At 51.0% G+C, this 12,011-nt stretch overlaps 1 protein-coding gene and 1 long non-coding RNA gene across 2 annotated transcripts in view; one reads left to right on the forward strand and one right to left on the reverse strand.

Moving 5' to 3' along the window:
- The first annotated feature begins 1,990 nt into the window (after positions 1-1,990).
- Positions 1,991-12,011, forward strand: part of JAM3 (junctional adhesion molecule 3) — a 33,264-nt gene continuing 23,243 nt past the window's right edge. Inside the window, exon 1 of the mRNA XM_035346004.1 lies at positions 1,991-2,093. Within this exon, the coding sequence (XP_035201895.1) occupies positions 2,042-2,093 (52 nt within the window). The 5' untranslated portion in view covers positions 1,991-2,041. The remainder of the gene's footprint in view (positions 2,094-12,011) is intronic.
- LOC118177928 lies at positions 4,867-6,791 on the reverse strand. The gene is made up of 3 exons (XR_004755976.1): positions 6,669-6,791; positions 5,397-5,523; positions 4,867-5,036 (listed from the first exon to the last, which is right to left on the reverse strand). It is a non-coding gene; the product is annotated as an uncharacterized LOC118177928 (long non-coding RNA).

Genomic DNA, 12,011 nt, shown 5'->3' on the forward strand with positions numbered 1-12,011 from the left:
CCGTTGGGTCGCACAGTGCTTTCTCCTCCATTTCTCCTCATTTCAAGCCTCTGCTGGAGCTCAGGAGGGCTCCTCGGCAGCCACGTGCTCCCTCCCTCCCATCCTGCAGATCCCTCTGATTCTTCTGAGCAGGGATGAGGAGCTCGCCAGATGATGATGGGATCATAGGAGGCAGCTTTATGCAGCCCCTTGTCACGCCTGACTGCGCCTCAGCACTACACAGGGCTGCTCTTAGCGCATATTTTATTCTAGTTTCTTGTTTCGGCATTAAGGAACGGAAGGGGAGCTCCGTCTGTGCGTGAAAATCCATGTTTTACATCACGGCACTTTGCCGTCCTGCTCTGACGGGCACTACGGTTCTTGTACAATATTTATTGTGGCTCCTTTTGCTTGCTGGGTTTCACATTTCCGATGGCTCCTTGGCAGTGACAGCAGAGAAAAAGGCAGACCCTTGCTGTGATAAAGCCATGGAGGCAGCACGAAGAGAAGCCCTGGCTCTAATTGTATCTGCCTGAGAGGGGCAATTGCTACACATAGCTTGGGGAGCCCGCACACCACATCCCTGCCTGGTCCCTCTTCCTCGGCTCTGCTGCTCCCCGAGCAGGCTGCTGCTGGAGGGAGGTTAAAGAGGGACCCAACAGCTCGGTGGCACTTCATCACCGATGACAGGCTGTGCTGCCGTATTTCACAGCTCCTGTCTTTGCAGTCCGAGTGTCGCATGTTAAAATGACTTCTTGCTCCACGGGGACCCAGCCCGAGGATTGGTGGCGTCAGGTTTTCAGTCTCGGTAGGGGATTCCATCCCCTCCATCCCCGGCGCAGTGTCCCAGCTGGCCATTAGGACTGATGAGCATCTCTCTTAATTTCGCCAGGCTCACATCAGCCCTTCGAGTCTCCTCATTAGCACCTTGAGGCAGATCTACCACATTATCGAGTTAAATACCATTTTACATCCCTTCATTCCTACCAGCTCTGCCAGGCCGGTTCATGGAGCAGGGGAGAGCTGGGCTTTCACTCCAGGTGCTGCATCGTCACCAGCATCTCGATTACATCCCACCAGAGCACTGACAGCGACGTGTGAGCCGGCCTCAGCCCAGGCTGACTGCTGAAATTCGGGGCCAAGTCCAGTGCTGGTAATTTTCTCCTGTTAACCAAAAAGAAAGGTTCTGGGATGCTCCTGAGGACCACGCGGTGGCTTGAGATGGTCCCAGGGCACGGGTCAGGCCCTTGGCCGGGTCAGAGCAGCCTCGGCACAGCCCCAGGAGCAGCACGCCTGCCTGGCTCCTGCAGACCCAAGCTATTTGTGCTGCTTGCCTGCTTTAAATTGGCCAAAAATGTCCAGCGCAGCACATTGTCCAACATGGGACAGCATTTTAGGGAAAATTCTCACACCGTGTGCTTCTTAGGGGGGGTTCTCATTAAGCACAACAAAACCCAACCGAGAGCAAAACTTGGGATACATCCAAACCCGAACTCTGCCCCTGAGCTCATTTCAGGACCCCCCCCCCCCAGCCTTCACGGCTCCTTGCTCAGGGCCAGTTTTCTGCTGCAGACCTTCCCCTGGCCGAGGGTTTCCCCCCCCGGGGGTCTCCCTCTCCCCCTGGGGGCTCCCTCCCTCCTGGGGGACTCCCTCCTCCCTGGGGGTCTCCATCCTCCCTGGGGATCTCCCTCTCCCTCCTGGGGGTCTCTCTCCCTCCTGGGGAGGCTTCTTCCTCCCTGGGGGACTCCCTCCCCCCTGGGGGGTCTCCATCCTCCCTGGGGGGGGGGGGGGGGCCCCCCTCCCCGGGGGGGGCCCCCCCCCCCGGGGGGGGCCCCCCCCCCCCCCCCGAGGGGCTCCCTTCCCTCCCACCCCCTCCCCGCGGTGCCAGGCTCCGGGCTGGGCGCCCCCCCTCCCGCATCCCCCAGCGGACGGATCTCGGCCCCGCCGTCCCCGTCCCAGTCCCGGGGCCGCCCCCGGTCCCCCCCCCCGCCCCGGTTCTCTCTCCCCCCCCCCGGGCCGCCCGGGCATTGCGCAGGCTCGGCCGGGCTCCGCACACCCCATCATGGCGCTGCGGCGGCCGGCGCTCGTCCTGCTCCTGCTCCTGCCGCTGCTCGGTGAGTCCCCGGGAACCGAAGCCTGGACCGGGGGTTGGCTTGTCCCTGTCCCCCCCCCCCCCTCCACCGACCCCCCGGTCCGGAGGGAGCCGGCCCCGGCTGCGGAGTTGGGGAAGGAGTTGGGGGATCCGGGGTGCGGGGCTCCCGGAGCGATCGCGGAACGGGGAAAGGGGATGCGGTGGTCCCCGGGGGGAGGATGGGGAGAAGGGGAAATGGTGGCCTGGTCCCTGGGGGAAGTGGGGATGGGGTGTGCTGGTCCTGGGGAAAAAGGGGGATGTGGTGTCTTGGTCCTGGGGAAAAAGGGGGATGCGGTGCCCCGGTGGCGATTCCGGGGAAAAGTGGGGGATGCGGTGCCCCGGTCCCGGGGAAAAAGGGGATGGGGTGTGCTGGTCCTGGGGAGAAGGGGGATGTGGTGCCCCCATCACAATTCCAGAGAGAAGGGCGGGATGTGGTACCCCGATCCTGGGGAGAAGGGGGGATGCTGTGCCCTGGTCCCTGGGAAAAAGGGAGATGCAGTGTCCCAGTCCCTGGGAGAAGGGGTGAATGCAGTGCCCCAGTCCTGGGGAGAAGAGGGATGCTGTGCCCCGATCCCTGGGAGAAGGGGGGATGCTGTGCCCCAGTTCCTGGGAGAAGGGAGGATGCAGAGCCTGATCCCTGGGAAAAAGGGGGATGTGGTGCCCTGGTCACGATTCTGGGGAGAAGGGGGGAATGTGGTGCCCAGTCCCTGGGAAAAAGGGGGGATGCAGTACCCCAGTTGTGATCCCAGGGAAAAGGGGCAGGGGAATGCGCTGCCCTGACCCTGTTCCCATTCCCGACCCCAAGAAGCTGTGGTGCTGGAGGCAGCGGGGCTGGGCGAGGGGCAGGAGGCTGCAGGAGCCCAGCTCAGCGAGGAGCGGGTCGAGGGCTGAGGGTGCCAGGAATGTGCAGCCTCGGCAGGCAGGCAGGGCGGACACTGGTCCCTATTCAAGCCCAGGCACAGGCGCCTATTGTTCTGGGGGCCCCGCATGAATGTTTGCAGTTTTAATTGCAAAAACATTTGCTAATTCCGCTCAGGAATGAATTCGGGCTCATTTGTTGTCTGGCTATTAATAGTGGGGGGCTGAGGACGGGGGACAGCAGCCGGTGGGCTCGCGTCGCCCTCCCCCCTTCCAGGCAGGCGGCAGAAGGCAAAAAGGGATGGAGCAGGGTTAGGGTGACAATCAGCAACTGATTTGGAAAGTTCAGCTACTGAAATACACCGGGCTGCGCACGGGTGTGCACAGACACACAAATAACCATGTTGGGTCAGCTCAAGCTTGAAGTGTGTTGAAATATTTCAAACGTCTTATCTAAGGGCAAACCAAAATGCTTCTTTAACTCCAAATGATTTGTAGAGCCTTCATTCAGAAGTGAGATTTGGGAACTATTACCTCCAAAATGAAAGAAGTGACTTAGACACTGGGGTGGAGTACCCCCGGGGGATGAGGAGCTGGTCCTGCTCTGCATCCAGGGTCTGTTCACTTGATTTGCTGCACTTTGTAGCTGAGCAGTTTCAGCTGGAGGAATCGTGAGTACCTGATCCTGGAGCATCACACTCTTCCAGGTCCTAACTTTGGATTCAGATGCTCCATTTGAATGCGAAAAATGTCAGACTTCACACAACTTTCCTTACGGTTGGCCTGCAAGGTAGAAAGGTGCTTCATTTCCTTCCTCCCCTACATGAGCAGCGCTGAAGTGTCCTGTTGAATCTGGCCTAAAAGGCAGCGAGACTGGAAATGAACTACAGATACTTGTGTTTCTTTTGTCAGTCCAAAGTTGCTAAATACAGCCACACACCACTAGCTTCAGGCCTCTGCCTGAGAACATCTAGCAGTCGAGTAGCAGGCTTGCTCCCAGTTTTAACACAGGGGTTCTGTCTGCCTTGGCGTGCCTCCCCCTGCGATGGTTTCCATCTGTTTTCAAATCTGGGGTCATAAGCCCTGAGGAGTAGAAGGAACCAAGGCTGAGAATAAAAATGCTCATTCCACTACACTTGAGCTTCATAGCGGGGGCATCCCACTAAGTTAAGGTGAGGCTGTCAGCAGTGTGTAAGATTAAACCTGTGCTGAAGCTGGTGCTGGATAGTCCCAGAGGAGTGAGAACGTAAGGATGCATTTGATGCCAACTGACTAGTTTTTTTTTTTTTAAAAAAAAAAAAAAGGCAGAAAAGGAAGCTGACAAGGCTAACAAGAGGCTGTGATCCCAAACTGCAAAACTGCTTGAGAAATGTAAGGTGTTTCTTAGACTGCAAGCATTGCAGAGTGGGGATTGCCTTCTCTTGATCGTGGCCTTAAAACTTTGCCATGAAACTGAAGCCAGCGAAGCATGGAGCAGTCAGCGCGTACCCTGCTCTAGGCACTAAAAGCATCTAAAGATTCTGCGCATCAGGGAAATGCCATGGTCATAATTATACCAGCGGAAGTTATTGGCGTCAGTGATGGAAAGCAGGGCTTATAGCTGACATCAGCGTTAAGTCCTACCTCGATGGCTCTGGTGCAAGCTTTCCCCTGGAAATCAACATTTGGTGTTTAAGGGTTTCACGTGTTGGACTGAGGGCAGAACCACGGAGCCCTTCCCAAAATTCTCAAGTATTTCCTGATAAAAATAAAACATGTTGATGATTTATAGTCCTTGATGGGCAGATAGGACCAGTCCCCGGCACAATTCGCTTTTAAAGTTCAGTGTATTCAAATCTTACTTTGATTTAATTCTGATTTTTGCAAGAGACTTTTCCAAACTTACAAAGTAGAAGTCCTTTTTTTAAAAAAAATATATATGAAGTCCATCTGTCCCAGCCCCCAACAACTGTTCCGAGTCAGCTGTCAGTGCCAAAAATCACTTGGTGGAAATGTTGTTAGCTTTCTTGCAGTTATGATAAGTTGCTTGTTGTCGTTTTCTGATGGGAAGTATTTGCAGTATTGCTTTCTTTTCAACAGGCAGTAAAAAAAAAAAAGAAAAAATCAGGACAAGCAGCTCTGAGAGCCATGCCAAAACGAGATGCTTAATAACCTCTTCAAAAAAATTCTTAGGAAGGGCTTGGTGTTCCTATTCAGGCAAGCAATATCTGGCATCGCCACCAAAGAGAACTTGGATCGCATCAACTTTACAGCTGTTGACCAAGAACGTGACACCAGCACATTCCCTCTTGCTCTGAATATTTCAGAGAATTACTTGGTTACTGAAGCAGAAGCAGATTCAAAGAATAAAATGTGGGGGTTTTGTGAGGAGAAAGAGCTGCGGACAGAGATGTTTGCCCTCGTCATGAACTTCAGTTTTTTCACTGACCTGTTTATTTTCCTTGTGTGAGATGTATCCTGGGTCTCCTGGCGCGTGTGCTGGGGCTGATTTTCAGTTCTCTGTCCGCACACTAAGGATTTGCACCAGGAACACAGGTCAAATTGCCAAAACACACCTAAACAAATAAATAAAGCGGAATGAGCTGCATTCAGCCCCACAAACAAGGACAAAAGCTGCTCTGCATAATGGCAGTGGGTGGGCCTGCTTCTGGATCTCCTGCCAGTTTGCCCCCATCTTTTGCCAGCTCCAAAGGCTTACCCCCCACTTGCTCATGCTTTCCCTGAAGCTCACTTGGATTATTATTTAAGTTTCGCTTGCAGATCGCGCTCGCTGCTTTATCGCTCCGTGCGCTGAGTGGCTGGGTGTTGAAGCAGAGCTGGCCTCCCAGTTGTATATTTAGAGCTCATGCTTCACAGTTGATTGCATCAAGCCCTGATGATCCGGAGAAGGTTCGTGAACTCCTGAAAGTGGTGGGAGGGAGTTAGCAAGGGGAAAATTTCCACAGCAACAACAAGTATTTTTCAGGATCCTAAGTCCTCAGGAGTTCTTTTTGGAAAAAACAAGAGCATGAGTTGCAAACGTGTCCCTCAGCAGGAAAAAACAACTACTCTGTGCATAAAAGCTGGTGGCCTGCTTTGAAACTGATGTTTATATATTAAAAAAAGATGAATTCCTGATATGAAATTAATTAGGATAATTACATTCTCAATCTGGCTTCTCCATCAACTGGAATATGATCTACAGTATCTTTTTCCAATTGATAAGGGATGTTTGCCCTCTCTCTGAACCCCCAGGGAGTATCACATTTTAATAAACACAGGACCAAAACCAAAATTCAACCACTAAGTGTCAGTTCCATGCAGCGGAGGGTGTGTACCATGCAACAAAACCCACTCCTTGCTGAGTCAGGACATGGTTTAAGAACCATTTAATGCGTTTAATTACACTAATGAATGTTCTGGATTTAGTCTTAATTTTCCACCCAAAGGGGTTGGATTACTGTGTGGGTACAGTGCAGTCAATAGCTGGGCTTGGGGCAGAGGAAATACCTGCTGGGTTTCAGTTCTTATACTGCAAGTGAGAGTTTTCAGTAGTTAGAAGCAGAAGAAAATTTAAAAAAATAAGAAAAACCTTGAGTTCTTTTTGGATGGAAAGCTCAGGCCTGTGTTTCCTTACTCCCCTTCAGAGTGCTAATCCCCTTGGTATTAACTTGTGATTAGAGGTACTGTCTGGAGAGGCTAATTCTTGCTAGAGGCATACCAGCAAACGGGTCTGTCCATGGGGAGCAGGACAGCAGCACTCCGAGGACTTTGAATATTGGCCTCTAGGATAACCAGCTCCTCGCAAACTTCTGCTCTCATTTCGGATAAGTGGAGGTCAAGCAGGCTTTCCCTGGGGACAGATGTGGAGGGAGGTGTATATTAAAGATGTCTCCTGCACAAGACTGGCCAGCTTGAGGTGGTGTTATCACTTCTAACTCAGCAGTAGCTACCTTTGATTGCCTTGCTGTGTTTCATGCTGTAAGAACCCTTTGTGTGACTCCCCTGATGAAGTTCAGCTGTCTAAAGCACAGCTTGGAGGTGCAAAGCCAGTAAGACAGCTGCATAATTGAGCTGGTGCCCAGTTCTTATTAGAGCAGCATCCTAAGCTAGGCCTTCAAAATGCTTAGAGAAAAAACACCGATACGTAGGGAGCGAGGTCTAGAGAGGGTGTTCCCCTGCAGTGCTAAAGAGTCTTGTGAAAGCTGCAATGAGTACTCAAAGAAATGGTGTTAGGTGTTGAGAAGCAGCTGGGCATGTTCCAAACTATGCAGTTGGTGGGGAAAAATGCAGCAGATGCAGATTTTTCTTTTTTTCTTTAATAAATGGAACTTGCAAAAATAAATACATTTTAAAAACCACCTCGGCAATTTCCCCTGCCCCTGAGAGCCCAGTCGAGGTAGGATCCCCACAAACCGACCTGCAAACTGGTGACAGCCATCAAATGGGAGTCCAGCCAACATGGGGTTGACATTAACTAATTAAAAGCAGCTATGTACATGCTGTAACTTGACAGCCCACAGGTACTTGAGATAAGCTCGACATATTAATGGGAATTGTTCTGCCGTACAAGAATCACTTGTCGGTAAAAATAATATAAGGTATTGGGTTATGTCGTGCCCCGCGTGTGGGGTGGAGCACAGGGCTTAACAGAGTCCGTTACAAGGGGAAATGAAGGTTTCAGTGCAATAATAGATGAAGTAGATGAAATTAAATTCTGTTCAGATAATGCTTTAGGTTTTGTGATTTTTTTTTTAAAGTCATAAATCCCAGGGATTTCAGAGTTAAAGCCAGAATACATCCCAACCTTCCCCCATCAGCGTACCTGATTAGTACACCACAAATGTAAGATCAGCAGGTTTCTAAGAGTCCTCTTAATTCATTTGGAAACAGCTGCCTCATTTGAAGACAGTAAAACTTTAGAGCTGTGCCAGGGACTTGCCGTATCTTTGGCATCTAGCTAAAAGGTACCAGCTGACAACGTTCAGCAGGATTTCAAGATTTTTGAGCACACTATTAAAAATATATTTGGGTGGCCTAGGTAAGATTTTCTGCTGAGCTGCAGAAATCCACTGGAGTCTGAGGGGATTTGTTCCCATTACTTGGCTGTGCTTTTAACACCCTTGGCCGAAAATCCCCACCTTAATAACCTTCGGGGCAATTCTTTGTGTAGTGGCCAGCATTTTACACGTGGGATGTAACTTGGGGCACTCTGTTGTAGAATCTGTTTAGGAGGGAGGAAGTACAATATTTCTAAAAATTCAGGTCCATTGAAAGCACCTGGATTTTCTGCTTGCTCTACCTGAGACACCCAATCCACTTACCATTTTTGACAGTCTTATCCATTACATCTCAAGATGTATAACTGGTATAAGTCCTTCAGTGGCTGCTGAAGTAGCCCACAGTATTATTCTACATATCCAAAGAAAGTCAGAATTTTTGTTTCGTTAGTAATAACAAATAAGACTTGCAAACAGTGCCATAGAAGGGAGTTTGGTGAAACGAGGCTTACCTGTTAATATAGCCAAGAAGTGCCCTGCATGGCGGTCCTGCTTTTTGCTCCCAGCAGAAAGGTTCCTGGCACGTTACATCTCTCCCGGGGGCTCTATGCTGGCTGGCTCAGGGCTGCTCAAGTGGAGGTGGCCACACAGCTGAGAACTTGATGGTTTTGTCTGGACATGGAGGTACAAGGCTCTGCTGGATGTACAAGGTGTACATAGATGTAAAAGGTATACATAGATGTACAAGGCTTTGGCTCTTTGGGCCCAGATCAGACTTGGAGACAAGGTTTATGTTTTGCCAGGATGCTATCCTTGCAAGACAAAAGCCTTAATAATATGCTACTGCTTTTACCTGCATTCCAGTAGCACGTAAGGCTTCTGTTCATGTATCAGTGTGTCTTCGCCATGTGCTGTACAGAAAAAAAAAACCTCACTGTACCAATTGGTGTCCTCATTCAGTGAAAGCTACCAAAGGATGAATTCATTGTGCTACTGGGCTGCCATAAAGCTTAAGAGAATTCCTCAGAGTATTGCATGAGAACGGCTGCACGAACAGCCCTTGAATCACAGCAGTGGACAGCACTGAGTGTCCACAGGGAAGGCAGCTCTGCCACGTACCCGGAGGATCCATTAAGGAGGCTGCTGCCTGCTAATGGACTTCCTCCTGGGGCGCTTTGGCTGCTAACACTCTCTTGAATGATTTCCGGGAGCTTACACAGTTAACGGCAGGGAAGGTGTTGCAAAGCCCTGCAGTTCTTGCTGCTTCTGCAAAACAGCTTTTATCCCGAAAAGGATCTTATCAACAGCTATTTTTAATGCGTGCTTAAACCTTCGCTTTAATCTTTTTCTTCTGCATCGATCTCCACAAAAGCTTGAAGATAAACATTTCTTCGTACCCACCATGCTGTTTGGAGCGAGTTATTTTTAGAGCCTGGAAAACATCCGTCCCGTCGGGGCGAGGTTGTCTGCATCAGTAACATACCTTAGGAGAGGAAGTCCCAGCTCCATGCACAACAATGCCTCGTACCTCTGCGGCAGCCCTGCTCCGTGGGAGTCACCCATCCTCAGAGGAGTGGGTTGGTTCTGTCGGGGTGTTTAGAGACCAACAACCAAGGTAAAAGGAAAAAATACAGCCCCTTATCAGCATGGCTGATCTGTGTTTTGCTGAGAGGAATGGACACACATGCCATGAAGGCTCCTTGTTGGTCTAGGAGCTCCCGCAGCAGAGGAGGTGCTGCTCCGTGTCCTCTGCTCTTAGCTACTCTGCTGAGATTGCAGGTAATGCAGTGGTGGGGTTGGTCTGGTCTCTCAGGGAGCAAGGAGGCAATGGCATATCTCCTTTCTCATGCACCAGCAAACAGCTATTAGCTGGCTACAATTCGGTCAGCGCTGATGGAGTTGCCTTTGAACTGGAGATGAAAGCAGGGTGCCTCGTAATCGCCTCCTGCATCTCCTGGGTCCTCCCTCAAGCAGCCCTGGCTACTGAGCTGCTGAACGTCCTTACGTCTCTGGTGCTTTCCCTTTGCTTTGGCCAGTTCTCAACATCCCATAAATAACAGGGCAATGTTAACAGGGCAATGTGGAGCTCTGCCTGCCAGATCTGCCTTGCGCGTGCTGGAGGGGAGGTTAACCCAGGTACGAACTGCTCTCTTCTTCCCTCAAAAATTCTCTGCTGGGCCTGGCCAAACAGCTGTCCTTGCCCACAGGCGCTGCACGCTCTCCCACACAGGGCAAGATCAGCCCTTTGAAGTCAGCATTTTGGCTGGCAACAGCTTCTGAGGCGCTCCAGTGCCCCCCTCTCCCCGTTACCAACTGCAACTTGGGTTCTCCGTCCCAACAGCTGAGCCACGATCAGGGCTGGTGAGTCTGCTGGGGCATTGCCAGAGGGAATTCGAGATCCCAGTTCATTTGTGGTGGTCCGTGAGCACGGCAGGGACAGGGAGCTCCCTCCCGAGGCTGCAGCGAGGCGTGCTCGTCGCCCACCAGCAGCCTGCTGCCAGTCCACAAGAGCGATTGTTCTCCTCACCAGGAGGATCGTGGTGTTCTGCTGCAGGCTCCCCAAGCCTCCTCTTTTCACAAATATTTGGAACAGATTCTGTTTGGCAGCTCTGACACTTTGACTCAGCTGCTAAGCATAGACAAAGGCACGGACCCAGCTTCAATGTGATAACAAGTAGTTCTGGGAAGAGAGGAGACGAGGGTCAGGTCCGGAGGTGAGGCAGCAGATTTACCCCTTTTCTGTCATTAAGGGAGAGGCACAGAGGATTTGTTGGAGTTGGAGCTGGTTGCGTGCAGCAGTTCTGCCCGCAGCATGTAAGGGGATCCCTAACCTTCTTGGCTGTAGCACTGCACAGTCCTGAAGAGTGTGTTTTTGGAGCTTCTTGCGGTCTAGTGACAAACATGACAAGTCTGGCTGCCTAAATACTTCCCAAGAGCCTTTCAGTTCCTGGCTCATGCTCGGTCACTTCTGAGACACACATGCTTTAAGTCTCACATCTGTCACTCAGCTTCACGATCTTGACATGAGGCAAAGTTTTCTTTGCTACAAAGACTTCCCTCTTCTCCTCCCTCCCTGGTTTCCTTTCTGTATCCCTCATTGAGAAGCAATATCTCCTTCAAAGAAATGCCAGGGAACCCATTTGCAGAATTTACAGCTGCTTCCCAAGGCTTGAGTATCCTCCTCTTTAGCAGCAAGCTGCTAAGCATGTTCTTAAGTGGGAAGATAAGTGGTGTTATGATCCTTTCATCTTCTAGCTCAGAGCAGGCTGGAGATAACTGATAAAGGGATGACAGCGAGGAAGATGCATAGGCACCTTTGGATTTAATTCCTACTTTGCAAGGCAGTCTTTAAAGCACACTGCTGGTGCGAACACAGGCTGGTAAAATAAAGCTGGTCCTTCCTTTCACAGCATATGTCTTTTCCTCATGGCTCTGAGCAGATCCTCTGTCTGTGCCAGCAGAGCCCGAGCAGATAAGGTGCAGAGGCAGCTAGGTCTCTTCAGCGTCCTGCTTCTGGTGGGCTTGGTTTGAGGCATCAGGCTGGGCTCTGGCACCAGCAGCTGGAAAACAGCGATAAAAAACAACACGACCTGGGATCTGCTAAAGGAATCTAGGGCCTAGATAGTCCAAAGCGACTGGTGATCTCCGAGGCACTGCCTGACATGTTTTGAAAGGGAGCTGACCCACAGGGCAGCCATCTGACGTCTTTTGAAATCACACTACTTGAGGCATTTCAGACTGGCTTTTCAGAAACGAAGGCTCCCCAGATCATTACTTACTTTAAGACTGTCTCTAGATGTTATTTCGGCTGGTGATTTTATTTCCACTTCTTTTTTTTTTTTCCGCAGCCATCCGTTGTGGATTTGAGCTGTACTTTAAACAGGGATGCATCTGCAGTAAGGGAGTAGCAGTCTTGCACGTGATGGGCAAAGATGCATTCCTGTGCTCTGAGTCTGTACGGGAGCATACATCAGCGACAGCTTCACGGTGGGTGGGAGTCTTCAGACCCCTCTTTAACAGACTGTGCATTCAGTTCCAGAATTCCTGGTTGAGTCCCTCGTCTG

Source organism: Oxyura jamaicensis, chromosome 24, assembly GCF_011077185.1.
Source record: "Oxyura jamaicensis isolate SHBP4307 breed ruddy duck chromosome 24, BPBGC_Ojam_1.0, whole genome shotgun sequence".
NCBI classification, from domain to species: domain Eukaryota; kingdom Metazoa; phylum Chordata; class Aves; order Anseriformes; family Anatidae; genus Oxyura; species Oxyura jamaicensis.